The sequence below is a fragment of the Bombus fervidus genome, chromosome 3 (assembly GCF_041682495.2).
Source record: "Bombus fervidus isolate BK054 chromosome 3, iyBomFerv1, whole genome shotgun sequence".
NCBI lineage: Eukaryota > Metazoa > Arthropoda > Insecta > Hymenoptera > Apidae > Bombus > Bombus fervidus.
This window is the reverse complement of record NC_091519.1, coordinates 12894603-12913144: the sequence shown is the minus strand read 5'-3', so window position 1 is coordinate 12913144 and position 18542 is coordinate 12894603. Positions and strand designations below refer to the sequence as shown.

The window sequence follows — 18542 nt, the reverse complement described above, 5'->3', positions numbered from 1 at the left end:
ATTCAGCAAGTAATATTTACATAAAAATTTCTATTAAGATTAATTATATATACACATAAATCATTCTTATAAAATATTAATATTGTGGTTTCAAAAACTTTGGTTTCTTTGGTGATAGTTCATAATCCTTATGTTTTTTTAATAATTTTTCATATTTATGTTCAATCTTTGTCATTTTCCTATAATTTTTCCAATTTTTTGCCAATTGCTCATCTGAAATATCTACTTCTTGTTTTTCTTCCACCTCTGTATGTTCATTGTTCCGTTCCTCTTCCATGAATTTTTCTATTTCAGGATTCATTCCTTGAAAACTTACTCTGCCATCGATTAATTTCTCACAGAAGATATAACTAGGTTCAATGACAAATCTTTCTCTTAAATAAAAAGTAAACAGATAATTTTATTCTTTTTATGAAATAGACTGATTATAGATGTATATATTGCTTTATTTTGTCACGTAAAAATTACGTTTATTATAATAATTGTTAGTTGTTACTGTGCAATTACTAAATGATATAAATATTTTATTTTACATATCTATTGACAAAGTATAATTATTAAAAAAAATAAAGGGGTATCCAAATACTTATGTGTTAAGGTTAAAGTTGTTAAAATATTCGTTTAAGAATTGAAAGATACTTACGAATCTTTTTTCATACGTTTTGTCAGTTCATTTCCAAAATATTCTTCACCTTCTTCGTGAAATTGCTGTTTCTCTACTTTTTCTTTCGTCCGTTTCATAAACTAATAAATAAATAATATTCGCTAAAATATAAAATTTTATACACAATTTTATACAATTTTGTTAACTTACTTTCATTTCTAAAATACTTTTTGATAATTTTGCTTTGTTAACACTCATTTTTGTTTTTCCTTTTTAAATTAAATATACAAAATATAAAATACAATTGTTATTTTTGTAGTTCAGATTATATTTCAATGAAAATATGTGTAATAATGTATTATGATTATAAACTTCAGTATAGCACGTGGTTATTGTTACAATGTACAATAGACGCGGAACTGTATTTTGGATCTGGTGCTATCATCTACCTGATAAGTCAATACTAACAAGATATGAAATTTGTAACTGATAAATTGCGCCATTATATCCAAATAGAGAAATTTGTAATTAATTATTTACGAAGGAAATTGAAATAATATTACACAGCGGTTACTTCTGACAACTAGAGTTTTAATTTAATTTCTGAATAGTTTAAGAACTCGCCTTACGGACTAAGAAATTTTATTTCTTAATTTCATTTCAATTTGTTCTATTTTTTAGATTTAGATTTTTAAAATTTTCTTTTAATTTTGAAACTAGGAAAACTATTTAAATAAAACTAATTTCACTTAATTCTTTAGGTTGTAAAATTTCATTTAAGTACTCATAAGCTAAAAAATTTTATCTAGGAGCCGAAAAATTTCGATTCTACTTATCTGAGCCAACATGCACTATATATTTCAAATATATTTACATTTGAATCTTCTTATGAAATTATTTAAAATTGAAAACAAAAAAAAATGTCAACTATTTTAAAAATTTTACTATACTTCTACATATAAATATTCAATATTAAGTATTTATTACTTTTAGTCTATGTAACTTTAGAATAACAAATAGATGATGTAACAAACAATTGAAACAAAAAATAATAATCTTTTATAGTCTTGTATTGGATTATTTAATAACGAATTGAAATTACTTTTCATGATTTTTATTTACAGATATTAAAACTTTACATAATTTTTATATTACATTGAATTATTAAATATTCATTAACTAATGTTGCTAATTCATTACCGTTTCTTCTCTGAATTCTTCACTTCTTTGTATTTAGCTAAAATACAAAAAAATAATAATTACATCTTAACATAACGTTTGAATGTGAATTATTGAATGTCTGGTGTTAAAAGGAAATGTTTATTTAATCAGGTAAAGGAAATATTTATAAAAGTAAATAAGGATGACAATAGGCAGAGTACCTATGTGATTATACATCTACTTAATCAGAGATTTTGATTTCTTTGAATTTTGTACTTTTATGGGAGAAGTTTCTTTTACTGTTACTAATTCATGAGAATTTGAATCTCCTTTATTGTGATGAAATGAGACGTAATGAGCTTCTGATAAATTATCTCCTTCAGATCTTCCAAAGACTAAGACAAAAATTTTGTAAAAAATCAATTTTAATATTAAAAAATGCAATGTTTTACCGTAATGAAAAATCTATTATTACTAAGCATTTTTAATATAAATTTCATGTTTCTCTAAATTTTTGTAATATTCAATTTTGGAGATTATATGTATCTAAAGTTAAATATGTTATAGAATACATTGTACTGTACAATGGCAAACCATATTAACATTATTATTGTATAAGGTATAGGAGGAATGATGCAATAAAATAATTTTGTTGTTGCATCCTACCTCCACTTTTTCAGTTGTATTGGTTGATACAGTTGTATCGCTCGTTTCTTTTTCAAAAAGTCGAGCTATCATACGAAAATATTCTGATTCAAGCACACTTTTCAGTAATGGAAATTCATTTACTGAAATTTCCTTTTTGTTATCCCCTGGTTTCACTGAAATTTTTAATGTAGCATTGAAATTTATACTATACTTTTGTATTATAAGCACATAATGTATTACGTAAAATACATTTACAACACATTTTTTTATATCCATTTCTGTATATTTTACAAACTAATAAATTTGTTAACAATTTAAAGACTTTAATATAAAAAATGTCCTAAATTCAAATTTTGAAATAGAAACATCATTTTAGTATTAATAATAAACAGTATTACGTGTGAAAGAGTTCATATTGCTTGCCATTTGTATGATTAATACACAAAATAAATAAATAGATTTAAGATCATATTAACAGTTGTGTAGAGCAATAAAAGTATAAAGTAATATACATACCACCGTAAACGAAATTGTAACTAATATTTCCATAGTGTTCTGCTGTGTTTAATGCTTGTTTTGCTTCTTTAGGGAAACAAATACATCCAACAATACTAGCACCTGTAGTTGTATAAAACAGTCTTTTTAATATGCCTCCTCTGAGACTGAATATTAATCCTGATAAACCACCAATACCAACAGCTCCTATTCGTGGCATAATATTGGCTTCATCTTGGAGGTAATCAATTGCAACTGAAATAATATTACATTTTATTAATATTAATAGATTTGCATGCTATAGCACGTTCTAATTATATGAAAGTATTTTTAAATTTTGTACTACACATAAATGCATACATTTAAGATTTTCAAAGGTACTTGAAACATCATGGGAAACCCTGTCTAATGTAACTTTTATCTCCCTCACTGTTTGACGTACTTTTCTAATATTTTCTTCCACAATAGAAGGATATTCTATGCTACAAAAAATTAGTCATAATGGATTGATTATCTTCATAATATAGTACAATGTTTTCTTATAGATTTTACTTCTTAAAAAATTTTTTAAAATAATGAATCTATATTTTAGATAAATCACATTTTCATAAAAGTCCTTTAAGAAACAGGGATAAAAATAATGTTATCAATATGAAATTACTTGCGCTTTACCATGGCATCTGCTTAGAATACCCATCATCAATAGAATAAATGGGTAATTCTGATGGTTTTATTAATTTCTTTCCTTGTGTTTCATTACTACATGGTGTAGTATCGTCAGGAGAAGTTGGAGGTTTCATTGCTGGTACTGCAGCACATAGTCCACACGGCATCAAGAATTTCTTGAACAACTTCATGTAAATATATATTTGATTTCTGTTTTCCATATTAGTAATAATATTTAAATTACTTTTGAGAAACTGTTTGCATTTATTAGAAATAAACAATGTTTAATAGAAATTAAGAAGTTATATTAAAAATTTCCTTACATTCTAGTATTTATTTAATTTAATAAATGTAACAGAAAATATAAAATAAAATGAAATGGAAGAGAAATCATAAAATTAAAATAAACGATAGCGAAAACATCATGTTTATAATTACCATTATTCGATACATTTTAAAATGTGATTTAATGATAATTTTCTTAAGAATACGTAATTCCTTATAAACTATGCTAGAATGTTTGAAATAGTTTATAAAGATATCCGAGCATTATCGAAATTATGAACGAATTATAATTTAACACTGTAGAAAATTAGTTCCACAGGCCAAAAACGAAGGATGCGACATCTAACGTTACTTTTAGAAGACGCAAAATTATAAAATATTTAAAAGAAAACAAAAATGATGAAAACATATGTACATATTGTTAAATATTTACCCTGTTCAAATTTTATTACCATCGAATAATGTAATTAAAATTTATTTAAGTAATGAAACTCCTTTTCTACTGAAAAAATAAATATTTAAAATATTCATTACTAATATTGCTCTTAGTAAAGTGAAATAAATATTATCAATTTTTAATATTTATATTTAAACTTAAGTAAAATAAATGCAAAAATATTAATTTTAAATATTCTATAGATATTTTAAAAGAACAAATATGTTCCTAAAAATATAATTCCATTACAATATATGTATAAGGTGTATGTGTATGTACTTACCAAATTTATATTCGACTTTAACCAAAATTTATGCAAAAACGACGTAGGACTTAATCACTAAAATCAAAAATCTTTGTACATTTTGTACTTACATTACTTCATACAAAATTGACATGATGTTTCAAGGATTTGTTTATGCTGTCAATTGTAAATATTCGTAACAGTTTAAAAAAAAAAGAAAATCGGGATGTTGTATAAATTTTTTTTTTTCTGTGTTATATGTTGTTGTATATAATACAAACTACACGAGTTTAGAATTTTTTCTTCCTTAAAAATGAAGTATTTTGTAATTCGTTAATTGATACTTCAATAGTTATAATAAATTGAATTATAGAAATTATTATTTAAATACATACTTTTATGCCAGTTCTTCCAAATTCTACTAACACACGTGGTTGATAATCATCGCATCGATGAATTGGTTCTCTGCAAGTTATATCTCTGCCAAATATATTTCCAATAGTAGATTCTAAAAATCTATGTACGTAATTGTGCATAACGATCCCAAAAGATAATGTATAATTTCACTATTTAATTTTTTAATTTTTATGTTTCATACAAAATCGGAAGTATTTAACGAGTCATTTTTATATGTTTGTGTATATGAATTTCTGTTGTTTTCACATATATTGCCAATTTGTTTGAAAAAACATAAGCACAGCTTTTTTCTTTGTTACTGAATAAAATATTTTGTTACGTATTTGAACTTTACTTGAATATTTTGAGAAGGAAAAATATTCTTTTTATTTTTTATTTTTTACATATATCATACTAATTTAATTTTAAAACATGAAATCTTCTAAAAGTTTAGGAAAGAAGCTTTTTCTTACACATCAACTAAATTCCTTAAAATTAATTTGTAAACATTTCAAGAAAGATGTCCATTATTTTAATTTAATATACAATATACATAGGTATGTGTTTTTAATGTATTGAGTTGTCTGGAAAGTTTGTGCTGCTTTCGGTAGGTGACATTACAATAGGTTTGAATATATCAGAATAATTTAAAACAAATGACATGTGTCCATATTCTAAAAGATGATATTTCAGGCATCATTAGAAAAGAGTTTGGTTGGAATATATTAACTTTTGTTAGTTTTATATGCTCTTAAATATGGAAGGGCAAAAATATCATACAAGTAGCAAACAAGATATGCACTGTTTATGGTAACGGTGCTATATCAGAAAGAACTGCCCGGTAGTGGTTTGCTAGATTTGAAACTGATTTAAATCTTGAAGGTTAAGAATGCCAGGGTAGACTCTCCACCACTAATGAAGGTCAAATCAAAACACTGGTCGAGAATTACCTACGTTATACGACATGTGAATTAGCAGAAACGTTAAATATACCAAAATCTACTATTCACGAACATTTTGTGAAGCTTGGCTATATAAACCGTTTTAATATATAGGTTCCCCACAATTTAACAGGGAAAGATTTGATAGATCGCATTTCCATTTGCGATTCGCTCTATAAACGCAACTAGAAACACCAATTAGTAACAAGTAAGTAGTGACGGGAGATGAAAAATGCACTATTCATAATAATATTCGGCGGTAAAGATCCTGGGAAAAGCGGAATGAATCACTCTAAAAGCTGGTTCTCATCCGAATAAACTTATGCTCTGTGTCTGGTGGGATTTGGAAGAAATTTTGTATGAGATTTTCCAAACAACCAGATGATAAATTTGGAAAAGTATTGCTCGCAAGTAGACAAATTACAGACAGCAATTGAACAAAAACGCCCAGAACTAGCGAATCGGAAGGGTGTCTCATCGGGATAATGCACGGCCTCATGTGTCTTTGACTACTTGACAAAAGCTGTTCAAGTTTGGTTAGGATATGCTACCCCACTCACCGTATTCGGCAGACATTACACCCTCAGATTTTCACCTATTTAGATCATTACAAAATTCCCTTAATGGCAAAAACTTTAACTCTTTGGTCAACCTAAAAAATCATATTGCAAAGTTTTTTGCTGAAAAACCTAAGAAGTTCTCGAAGGATGGAATATTCAAGTTGATTGAAAGACGCAGAATGATTGTGGGACAAAATGGCAGCTATATAATTTAATAAAATGTATATCGAAATTTAAATGTGTTATATTTGAATTTTTCTCAAAAATTAGAAGGAACTTTCCAAGAAACCCAATACATAAATAGCTTCATATACGACCATAAATAGAACTTAGGAAAACTGTATTAAAGTATAAAAGATATAAAACCAAATTTATTGAATATAGAATTTGTGATGAAAATGGATATAAATTTCTTATTAATACATTAAATTAATTAAAAGTTTTTGATTGATTAAAATATTCTTTGAATTCATGTTTTCTGTTCATTTAAAACTATACTATATGATAATATTTTTCATTTTAAATCAAATTTTTCTAGAAGTTTCCTGTTTTTCATTACAGTAACATACATTTTTTCACTAATAAACCATAATCTTTCTGCTAGTGCAGGGTTTAATGCCGCTTTTGATGGATCACAACGATAACAATTACTGAAATAACATCCAGTTATCCCTTCCAATTCTGGTGCAGTTGCGCAGTAAACTGATGTACTAGCAGCTTGTTGCTGTGTGATTTGAAAAAAAATTGTAATAACGTTTTCTCAAGTATTCTGTTTTAAATAACTGATTATCTTACCAGTGATTTTGTAAAAGGTCGTACCATCGTAAACATAAATCGCAATATCCATGAATAACGACATAATGAAGAAGAAATCATATTACCAGGATGACAACAAAAGACATTTACATTAGGCCATCGTTTTGCTAATTCTTGTGCAAACAAGATATTACATAATTTTGTATTATTATATGCTTCCATAAAGAAATATTTATATGGAGGAGGAGATAAAGTTAATCGATGAAAATCTTCTGCTTTTCGTAAAGTTGCAAATCTATTGGTAAAAATAAGATATCATATATCAATTTTCATTACAGAAAAAGAAGAAATTTGTTGTTATATAATATATGCAATATTATATTTATTAAAATGTTTTAAATACCTGTGTGATTCACTTGAAACTATCACTACTCTGGAATTATGACAATTTTGTAGTGGTCCTTCTAATAAAAGAGTAAAGTAAAATTGAGAAAGATGATTTACTTGAAATGTTGTTTCAAAACCATCTTTTGTAACTTCATACGGAATTCCAAAGACACCAGCATTTAAAATAAGGATATCTAAGGTGCTAAAAATGTAACAGTGATAAATAATGTAATGTAAATGTGGCAAATTTGTTATGAAAATATATTGCTATTAATGATAGTTTTATCCATCTAAGCATACCTATATTTTTGCTTAAATTCCTCAGCTGCTTCTCTAACACTATGTAATGATGACAAATCCAAATGTAATGTTTCACACATAACATTTTCTCTTTCTTGTTGTATTTTTTGTACTGCTTCTGCGCCTTTTTCTAAATCTCTACAAGCTAAGATAACTTTACATCCATGTAGAGCTAATGATCTAGCTGTTTCAAATCCTTAAACAATATAATTAGGTAAAGAAAAATAACATACTAAATTGTCTATAAAAGTAGAATTATTGTTGATTACAACTGATTTGAATAGTATGAAATGTATGTAACATATATACCTATTCCAGTATTGGCACCTGTAACTATGGCAAGTTTACCCCTTAAGTCTCGACCATGTAAAACAGATAATGCTGTGCTACTACTATCAAAACGTTGTCTTATAGGCTGTGATGATTCTCTACATTCTGTAGCAAATGCAAGCCGAGGATCACTATATGTTGTTGTATGATTCATATGATCGACAAATAAGACTCGACCATCTTCTGACACACGTTTTTCCCATCCAGATGGCAGTTCTTATTGATAAATAACATTATAATCAAATTTATAAAATTATAATCAAATTATAATCAAATTTTATTCATGATAGTTAATGTTTGAAACTTGTTAATAACTGCATAATTATTTATCATTAAGTTCAAAAAGTATATAGATGTAAATATTTAAATATCAAAAGTACATAGATGTAAATATTTAAATATTATAAATTAATATGTACTATGGCATAAATAGTTAATTAAAAATTTAGATTATATATATATATAAAAATTTATATAGTAATATTGTACCTCCTCCAACAGTCTTTGTTCGACCAGTTCTAGGGTGTGTCCATTGTGTGCCCTTTGTATAATGACTGAAAACAAAATAGTACTGAGACTTACAAAATAGTATTGAGACTTACAAAATTACATTTTACAGATGTATTATAGATAGATAATTTTATATTGAGTCTTAAGTACTGGATGTAATACTAGGTTTTATTAATATCTATAATTTATATCATAATAATAGCAACAATAATATATAACGAATACTATTATTTACTTTACATAGTAGACATTTCCATTAGGAGTTGTCATTTCTTCCCATCCAGGGGGTAATTCATCCTCACTATCGGATTCATTTAAAATACCTATCATCCTCCTTTCTTCTTATTTTATACTAATTTATATCGAATTCTTTATCACCTTACTTGCGTTTACTGAGTACGTATATGTTTATACCATGAGTTTATAACGTATATCGATTTATATCATGTGTTACCAACATTATAATCAAAAAAGTACATAACGAATAACGGTTTATCTGATGTGTTACCAACATTATAATCAAAAGAGTGAATGATAAAAGAAAACGTTTTTTTTTTAAATATAGATATTATATAAAATACTTATATATTTACCTAAAGAAAAAATATTAAAACGGTATAATTATAAACATTTTAAAATTTGTTATCAAATATGATATAACTATTTTGTTTAATTTTATATTATCTTATTTCATATATATTTAAATATACTACATATATACATTGTATGTGCCTGTGTATTATACATTCATGATTCATTAAATATTAATTTGGAATAAACAGTAAGACCAACTATCCATTAATGTTAAATTGTTTGTATAAGTAAAGTGTAATTTTCAATGTGTACGTAATTTATATATTAATAGAAAAACGTTGTTGGATGTTTATAATAATACGTATATATATAATAAAAGACGTATTATCAAAAATAAAATATCGAATAACAATTAAACATGAAATTTAAAGTAAAGAAAATGAACATGTATAAGCTTACACGTACATTTGAACGTGTTTAAGATTCCGTTCTGAACGAAGTTAACTGCGAGCCGCACCCGCAGTTTGCGTACAATCGATAGCAGATTTCATTTCTGTCAAATGGATAATGGCAGCGACGGCAATTGATATGATGTTGCAGAGCAATGGGTTTCAATCGAAGAAAAAAGAAGATCCAGAAAATAAAGACAACTTATGGTATGTATAAAAGTTTGCTTTCGAAATTTTTTTTAATATAAATTATACATATTGCAGTAGGCAATTGCAACGTATAAATATTTTGACGTTCGTCTTACGTGCCACACATTAGAAGCCAGAGAATTAGTCATTTTTAATCATTTACTTTATTTTTAATTGTCTCCTTTTTTACAGGTCCTCTATTTTGGCTGAAGTACAAAATAGTAGCAGTAACAAACTACCCTCAAACAAGAATATTCTTGTCTTAGGTAAGTTTGAGTAATTACTTTCCTTAATTAATGCAAAATTCTGAAGATACTTGTATGTGTCATGCATAAATGTTATGTATTATAATGAGTGTCAAATGTAATGTTTATATATGTAATTTTGTTTTAATGTTGCCTGTAACATATGGTTACCTATTTGTTTGATTTTTTATTTGACTTGTAATTTGTTTATTATCTTTTGTTAAGATTTTTAAAATTAATTTTACATATCCAATGATAATAATATAGATGTTTATGACATATATGTTATATAATAAAGCTGTTCACTAAGTATTTAGATTACACGTGTATATAGTAGCAAAAAATCATTTCATTTATAGGTGATAATGAAAGTGGAAAAACAACACTCATTGCTAAATTACAAGGCGTAGAAGATCCAAAGAAAGGTTCTGGTTTGGAGTTTGCATATATTGATGTCAGAGATGATTATAGAGATGGTACTATCAATTAAGAATTGATAATGTTTCTGATTATAACAGGTGAAGAGTAATGAAGTTTTATTCTTTAAATTTTTTATTCAGATCAAACAAGGTTATCTGTATGGGTATTAGATGGTGATCCTGGTCATGCAAATCTTTTAAGATTTGCATTAAATGCAGAAAGATTTCCACATACACTTGTTATGTTAGTTGCTGCAATGACAACTCCATGGGCTATCCTCGATCAACTTCAATCCTGGGCTGCACTTTTGGGAGATCATATTGACAAATTACCTTTAGATAATGATACTTGGCAACGATGCAGGCAATTTAGTAAGCCATATTTTTAAATTACTTCTTTCATAGTATGTATTTCACATTGTTACATGTCTTCATTTAATAATAAAAAATATATTAATTAAATCGTTTTTCAAATTTTCAAAATTTCAAATCATGTTTTATGTGCTTAGATGTAAAAAAGTGGCAAGATTATACAGAACCTGGGGATGAATTAGATCCTGGTAGTCCTTTAAGGCGAACTAGTCGTAACTTAGATGACGATACAATGGATAATTTACCACTACCAGAAGGAGTACTTACAACAAATTTAGGCCTAGATGTTGTTGTTGTTATTACCAAAACTGATTATATGTCTACTCTTGAGAAAGAACATGATTATAAGTAAGTTCATAATATAATTACCATTAAAAGAAGATGTAATTGGTGGTAATAAGTTACTTTATTTGTTCAATAATTTTAATTTTTTATAGGGATGAACATTTTGATTTTATACAACAGTGGATAAGACGATTTTGTTTGCAATATGGTGCAGGATTATTCTACACATCAGCAAAGGAAGATAAAAACTGTGATTTGCTTTATAAATATCTTACACATAGAATTTATTCTTTACCATTTAGAACACCTGCTTTAGTCGTCGAAAAAGATGCAGTTCTCATGTATGTAATTTTAATTGAGTAAATATTTGTATATATTTTTAATATTTTAAATATGTTCTTGTTTACAGTCCTGCTGGTTGGGATAACATGAAAAAGATTAGCATTCTTCATGAAAATTTGCAATCAATGAAACCAGATGATTACTATAGAGATGTTATTGCACAACCATCAACAAACAGAAAAGTATGTGTGTGTACAGATAAATTACATTTTTAATATTAAGGACTTTACAGTAAAATATTATTTTACTAATTAGTGTGTAGCTAGAGAAGTAGAAGTACAGGCAGAAGAAGAACAAGCTTTCTTAGCGAAACAACAAGCCGCGTTATTAGGTATAAAAGATCCAACGCGATCTCCAACAACCAGGAATCAGGCAAGCACTGGACCAGTTATTCAGGTTATACCATTTATAATTGGAGCATGCTTGTCATGTTACATGCAGTTAATAATCATACAGTATTGAATAACAATGTTGTGGCTAATTTATGTATATATATCATGTATTCATGTATGTTATCATCATATCCTCACCTCTTAACAGATAATGCTTATTCATATTAAAATTATTCTGACTTTAATACCCCGAAAATTTTGACTTTAATTGATGTTTGAGCGAGTGTTGCTTTTTATATTCTTGGGTGTAATTATGTGACATATAGCATTTACATTTCTTATTCAATTTTTTGTAAATTAATATTAGGATCATTGAGCACTTTTTTTGCATTGACATTAAACCAATTAGATCAATTCATGCGTTGTTTAGTGTTTATATATTCTTATGTTTAGGTTAGTAGCTTCTCATTATATAATTGTAAGATAATATTGTATCTTAATAAACTATATTGTGTTCTTTTACATTTTAGAATCTAAGCTAACAATTAATGTTAATATGTGTATTTTGTTAGATTTACTATACAGAAAAAGCATATTTGCATACATGACTATTTCATACTTTGACAGGCTAAATTTTAATTACATGTTCCATTGTTCAGTAACTCTGTGGTGAATGAGATCACTATGTGTTTTTACAGTAGACGATCAAAAGCATGTTCTAATCTTTGTGGTATGATCTGTTATGAATATAACAGAAAATACCATTTTGCAAATATTAAATATTTTTTATACAGGTTGCATCACCAAATAAAAAGTTGGATCCCAAAGGTACTGGATCTGCACAATCTGGGGAAGGTGTTCTAGCTAACTTCTTCAATTCTCTTCTTCACAAAAAGACTGGAAGCCCTGGATCACCAGGTACTGTAGGTACGAGTCCGATAAAAATTGGTAAGTTTTATAATGTATTATAAAAATATAGTATATTATGAATTTTCATAACATTTTAAAGTTAAAAATTTCGATTTATTGTTTATTTCAGATAATGCATCAGTAGATAAAGCAACTATGTGTAATGATGCAGCAGTGGAATTAGATCGACTTACTCGAACGAAAAAGCTTTCTCCTCCCAACTTAAATTCATCATCTGAATGTTAAGGAAATATATTTTCTTTGCGACCCATATTGGGAGTTAAGTATTGAATTATAAATCATAAATATCAGTTCCATAATAACATTTTGAGGATAATTGAATGACACTGAATATAAAATATATTTGTGTAATCTTCATCTTCATTTGTAATGTTTAAAACTGATACAGAAATTATTTTTATCATATTTGTATTAATAATATTACAATGCATGTACTAATTTGGTAATTTATAATGATCTAAAAAGATTTTATTTGTATTTATTATATTTTATGTAATTTATTATGATTTAAGATTTTTGTCATTTATTAATTTAATACAGTTGTTTTAAAAAATACAACTTTTAATAACTTGTCATAGTTATAAAATACTTACAAGAAAGTTTTAATCAACAACTAATCATATTGTGCAAAGCACAAATATTCAGTTGAATTTATTTAAATAGAAATATATATATATATAACAACATATTAATATTTTATGAAATTTTGTTATAAAATATTGTATCAATTTATAAAATGAAGCACAATTGTATAATCTAAAATAATTTTTTGTTTAGTCTTTTAAAGTTATAATTTTCTTTAGGTTGTAGATTGCACGTTTTTTATGTATAACTATAATGTTTGCACATTTCTAGTGTTATGGTTCTTTTGGTATTAAGATTTTTGACATAGTACTAATTGTTTGTTATGAATGTGCAATAAAAATTTTAATTACACTTGAATGGGTCGCAAAGAATTGAAATTAATTTATAAGATCAGTTGAATTTGATTCAGAAACGAATATGTTACTGAGAAACAGAAAGTAACAAAATGTCACACAATCTATCAATAATTTTGTTTGTTATATCTGACTGTCAGTAACAATACAAAATTACAGCTAGAGAGTTATTAAATTAACATAATTAAATATTTAATATAGTAATACATTCAATTATGCTTACGCACATGTCCCTACAGCTCGTTATAGTAAATTATTTAATAATCATCCATGAAGGATATAAGGATTTTTTTACTGCTCTTCAATGCTTTCATTTCATTTCCTAATAAATAAATAATTCTATTTATACAATATTGTTCTCGTTGATAAAAGTTGGCTGAATAATTTTCTCTTGTATTCGGTCTAATTTATAAAGTGCCGTTACTGTAACGTAAATGAGCCATACGAATGTGTGAGATAGTATTTTATATGAATGTTAGATTTAGAGGAGATTTCTTAACCAAGGACACGGGCTTGTCTTTGGTTTGAAGATAATTCGTGGTATGAATTTTGGAGTGAACGGTTACAAGGCGAGTGAAACTTCTTTGTCAACTTTTAAAAGAATTTTATGTAAAAGAGAAGAATCTGTAAATTCAGTTATTAATGTGGCTTTTCTGTATATGAAGTAATTAAAATTCCTGATCAAAAATAAATAATTTTTCATAAACATAGAGGTTATTATTATTACAGCAATATACCGCAATCAAATTTTTATAATTTAAAAGAGTTAAAAATATTTGTACTTTTAAAATCTTGATTACTTATTTTACATTCATTTGATATTTTTATGTTTGGTATTAAATATTTAATAATTTTAATGACACGAAAGTATATTTATATTTTGATGTTTGAGAAATAGAAAGTTCTATTAAATTAATAAAATGTTAATTGCATTCTATAATTTTCTATTATTTGTCCTCTATATAAAATTTTACTTAATAGATACATATCAGAATTAAACTATTTTAACTTATTAATATGTGCGCAATAAATAAGAATATTTGACATACTATTGTTCTTTACTAGGTTGAACAAATATATTTATTGTTATAATTTCATTGAATACAATTGAGACGGTTATATGTATAACGTAATAGAATAATACAAGTATTAAGATGGTATTTCTAATCGTCGTAACATTTTTCTTACGATGTTCTTTTCCGTTGCAAACGCCAAAGATATAGACAATACAATAGGATCAACGATTAAGTAACCAAAGGAATGAATTACGAATATTTTTTTCATTTTGAAAATGAAAAAATTGTTACAATTGATTTTTTTACTCAAAGACTTCAGAAGAAAATTTTATAATCCCATTGTAATGTTATACATCATTTTTAATGCTGTTTATTATATATAATATTCTTAGGTAAAATGTATTCTTTTACAGAAATATTATGTAACAGGAATGGTACAAAAACTACATGTTGTCCATTCACATTTTGTATCTTCTTTAAGACTCCATGTTAACAAATAATTAACTTACAATAAAAATTATAGTAGAAGATATTACAAAACTTAATTAATCAATAATCAAAATTTTTGTTGAATACCTATTACATTTTTCATTTGTTTAACCAATTTTATACTCCATTAATTCAAGGTAAATTATGCATGATCTAGGGTTGTAGAAAATGGAGTCTTAAATTAAATATTAATGTCTAATACTTGTTTATTGGTCTACTTATTTTAAATTTAGTTAATAATGTTTCTATTCTAAACGCATATAATAATTGCCTTTCAAAAACTTCTAAAAAGATATTGTAAATGGAAGAGCAAGGAGTAATAGTTAAAAGCACTACATAGTATTGTAATATTCACAATGAAGATTAATTTATAGGTAAGACCATATTAATAAAGACCATTTATTGAATTTATTTCAAACACGTGAAATATTCTTTTTATCTCAAATACTTAAATGAAATATTTAAATTTATTATATTCGTTTAATATATTCAAATTACATTATATTACTACAAAAATATTTTCCAAAAATTATAAAAATGAAAATTTTAATGTTAACATTATGTATAAAAAAATAATGTTTTCATAACATTAATTTTAACATTATGCGATATCAAGGATAATCATAGATTGCATATTTTATTTGTTGTGACATACTAAAAGATTTTGTATTACCTGACTATAACTCTTTTACTGAATTTTTGTATCACAAAACGTAAATATGATCGTACCTATATAGCCAGAATTTAAATACAGGAAGATATTTGTTAGTGCAGTTAACAATTATTGATTATTCCTACAAATTCACAAGCAAAAAATTATTATAAGAATGAATATTTTTCGAAAAGGAAGGAAATACAAAATGATATAAATATCAATTACTAATTTTACAAGTAGAAAATTTATGCCGATTAGTTCGATTCAAATACGAAGCTAAATTTTGTTTCTATTTCATTATAAATATCCTTTTCAGAATGTATAATCAATGAGCATTATTTTTTTTACATTTTTTTACGAATGGTGATACTAAGAAAGAAGATGCAAAGTCTTGTAAAGATTATTTATAAGCCAACAAATATTCATATTTATTACCTTTTCAAAACTTTGCTTCCCCTCTTTCCTCACTATAAAAAGGGAAGTAAATTGAATAAGTTATTATATAGTTTTCTAAAATATAGATAGTTACTATTATTAATGTTTATGCAAATTACTGTCAATTAGATTAATTTTATTAAACTGCGTAATGTTTTCATTGCCTTTAATATATGTATATAAATTACGGAAATAAGGGAAACTTTGAATTACAATGATAATGATAATTATTTTCCTAATATTTTTATAACTAATTAGATATTTAATGATAAATTAAACGTTTCATGATTTATAAAAGTAATTGGCAGTATCTATTATTATTGGGAATATTGAAACTTCTAATAATAAGATACTTTATACAGTTTCAAGAAGGGAGAGCAAATGTGACAGTATTGGCAATAAGATTGAGGACAGGAAGTGGCGAAGTATTTACAAGAAATTCATGCAAATTATGTGCGGGACAAGAAAAACTAGAAAGTCTTAAAAATTTATATCCTTTCGATAATTATTACAAAAGCGGAATAAAATTTTTGTTATAGAATGCAAAATCTATAATCATGGAAATATACTAGTAAGTACAAATTACATCTAATAAAGTGTAGTAGAAATGATAAAGTAACAAAAAAAAGCAGTTAAAAAAATATTGTATCTATAAATTACTGTATACAAGACGCGTTATTGTTGTGTAATTGCAGGAAGGAAAACAGCAAAATAAAAAAAGAAATGCAGAATTTGCGGGTATCTGTTACTTTCTAAAGTACGAATTTTCTTATCCCACTCGTTATTGCTCCTAATCGAGGAAAGCAAAAGCTTTGTAAAAGGTGTTTGCTGGCTTTCGACACTATAAGTACTACGTTTAATTGTACATTTGAAGTAACGTTAAGTAACGAATGTCTTTGAAGGATTATTGTGCGTATAGACTATATATCAGCGTAAAATGGAAACATTATAAATGTTTAAAAATATTGGTTAATAGAGTTTTCGACTAATAACAATTACTAGAAAACAATAGTTTACTTATTAACTTACATTATTGAATCAAACTTGGTAATTTTGAAGAAATGAATAAGGACGAAGCACTTTCATAAATATATATTCATCATCAATATTATTTCATCATAAATACGATCAACTTGCTTGAATTCTTGTAATTCATTTTCATGACCCAGCCTAATTCATGAAAATAATAATGTATGTTTATATTTAATTGCCCGATTATATTTATATCGTGAAAATGTGCTGAAGTAATAATATTATAGACAAATTATACGGAGCCCGTTAACAGATTAAAAAAAGAAGGAATAAGTAAATATTGCATTCGGTTTTCTCTCTCAAAATAACAAGGAAATAGAAATATTCTCAAATTTATGTTATGATTTGTATATATCTTTCATAACATTTATTTAAAAGATTGGGAAATTTTTAAGCATATACGTTTAAGCATACGTTTGATATGCTTGAATATATTTAGGAAATAGTTATTCAAAATAATATTAATCGTGGAACAGATTACACTGAATAGCCTGTTCATATCTTCATTATGGTATTATACTTATGTACGATAGATGTAATGAAATTAAATAGAAATATTTTATACATATTAATTCTTATAAATGTTTACTAAAATTTTAAAATAGTAGTATAAAAACTATTAGAATTAATTAGTATAAATTTTATTTGGTGAATGGGCAGTATATGTATAAATATACTTTGATAGTTTTAACAAAATCTTAATTTATGTTACAGTCTTGTGGAAGTTGAAAGTATCGAAAATAAAACGTATCTATACTTTCAAAATTTGAATCAGATAATAGATGCAATATTTAATTATTCCTACCATTATCATTCATTCTTATATATCTAAATGAAATTCTAGCTCCGAATGATAATCAGTTTTCTAGATTTAATAGAGCAAAATTCGCTTGTCTACCGCCTTCCGGCATATTGGACACTCCGACATCCGATCTCCGCACATTTGACAGGTGCCGTGGCCGCACAAAAATATCATATTCTTTAAACGATCTAAGCAAACTGGACACATTGTCTGTAAAGATACAAAGTAAAATACTTCAATGTACATAATACAAATTTCAATTAATTAATTTTTGTACAATTTAATCAACGTTTTTTTCCGAGCTTTTATTTTCTGTGTAAAATTACAATCTTTTCTATGCTGCAGTTCCTATAAGATGA

At 26.0% G+C, this 18542-nt stretch overlaps 5 protein-coding genes across 11 annotated transcripts in view; 1 reads left to right on the top strand and 4 right to left on the bottom strand.

Moving 5' to 3' along the window:
• Nucleotides 1-13: 13 nt before the first annotated feature.
• Nucleotides 14-1024, bottom strand: Mpp6 (M-phase phosphoprotein 6). Its single transcript, XM_072022962.1, has 3 exons — nt 815-1024; nt 644-744; nt 14-374 (listed from the first exon to the last, which is right to left on the bottom strand). Exons 1-3 carry the CDS (start codon nt 860-862, stop codon nt 77-79), a joined length of 447 nt encoding a protein of 148 aa, XP_071879063.1. The 5' UTR covers nt 863-1024; the 3' UTR covers nt 14-76.
• A 678-nt stretch (nt 1025-1702) lies between these two features.
• Nucleotides 1703-4200, bottom strand: Mic26-27 (MICOS complex subunit 26/27). Its single transcript, XM_072000271.1, has 6 exons — nt 4013-4200; nt 3581-3759; nt 3269-3390; nt 2930-3163; nt 2432-2586; nt 1703-1841 (listed from the first exon to the last, which is right to left on the bottom strand). The coding sequence occupies exons 1-6, from the start codon at nt 4025-4027 to the stop codon at nt 1824-1826; spliced, it is 723 nt and encodes a 240-aa protein (XP_071856372.1). The 5' UTR covers nt 4028-4200; the 3' UTR covers nt 1703-1823.
• Nucleotides 4201-5358: 1158 nt separating this feature from the next.
• Nucleotides 5359-9166, bottom strand: Wwox (WW domain-containing oxidoreductase). Of its 2 annotated transcripts, none has more exons than XM_072000270.1 (7): nt 8955-9166; nt 8699-8763; nt 8189-8314; nt 7880-8075; nt 7596-7781; nt 7232-7487; nt 5359-7160 (listed from the first exon to the last, which is right to left on the bottom strand). In XM_072000270.1, the coding sequence occupies exons 1-7, from the start codon at nt 9047-9049 to the stop codon at nt 6951-6953; spliced, it is 1134 nt and encodes a 377-aa protein (XP_071856371.1). In that variant the 5' UTR covers nt 9050-9166; the 3' UTR covers nt 5359-6950. The 2 variants fall into 2 exon arrangements, with proteins under 2 accessions (XP_071856371.1, XP_071856370.1); XM_072000269.1 differs by having other exon boundaries at nt 8189-8425; nt 8955-9165.
• A 586-nt stretch (nt 9167-9752) lies between these two features.
• Nucleotides 9753-14460, top strand: Dlic (dynein light intermediate chain). 3 transcript variants are annotated; one of them, XM_072000264.1, is made up of 10 exons: nt 9753-9909; nt 10084-10157; nt 10496-10612; nt 10697-10927; nt 11065-11275; nt 11365-11553; nt 11622-11736; nt 11810-11926; nt 12681-12834; nt 12926-14460. In XM_072000264.1, the coding sequence occupies exons 1-10, from the start codon at nt 9821-9823 to the stop codon at nt 13039-13041; spliced, it is 1413 nt and encodes a 470-aa protein (XP_071856365.1). In that variant the 5' UTR covers nt 9753-9820; the 3' UTR covers nt 13042-14460. The 3 variants fall into 3 exon arrangements, with proteins under 3 accessions (XP_071856365.1, XP_071856364.1, XP_071856363.1); XM_072000263.1 differs by having other exon boundaries at nt 11810-11950; nt 12681-12813; XM_072000262.1 differs by having other exon boundaries at nt 11810-11950.
• A 3243-nt stretch (nt 14461-17703) lies between these two features.
• LOC139985667 (E3 ubiquitin-protein ligase MIB1-like) overlaps nt 17704-18542 on the bottom strand; it is a 159531-nt gene continuing 158692 nt past the window's right edge. For all 4 annotated transcript variants that reach the window (XM_072000266.1, XM_072000268.1, XM_072000267.1 and 1 more), the window contains exon 7: nt 17704-18393. In XM_072000266.1, coding sequence (XP_071856367.1) covers nt 18253-18393 — 141 coding nt within the window. In that variant the 3' untranslated portion in view covers nt 17704-18252. The remainder of the gene's footprint in view (nt 18394-18542) is intronic.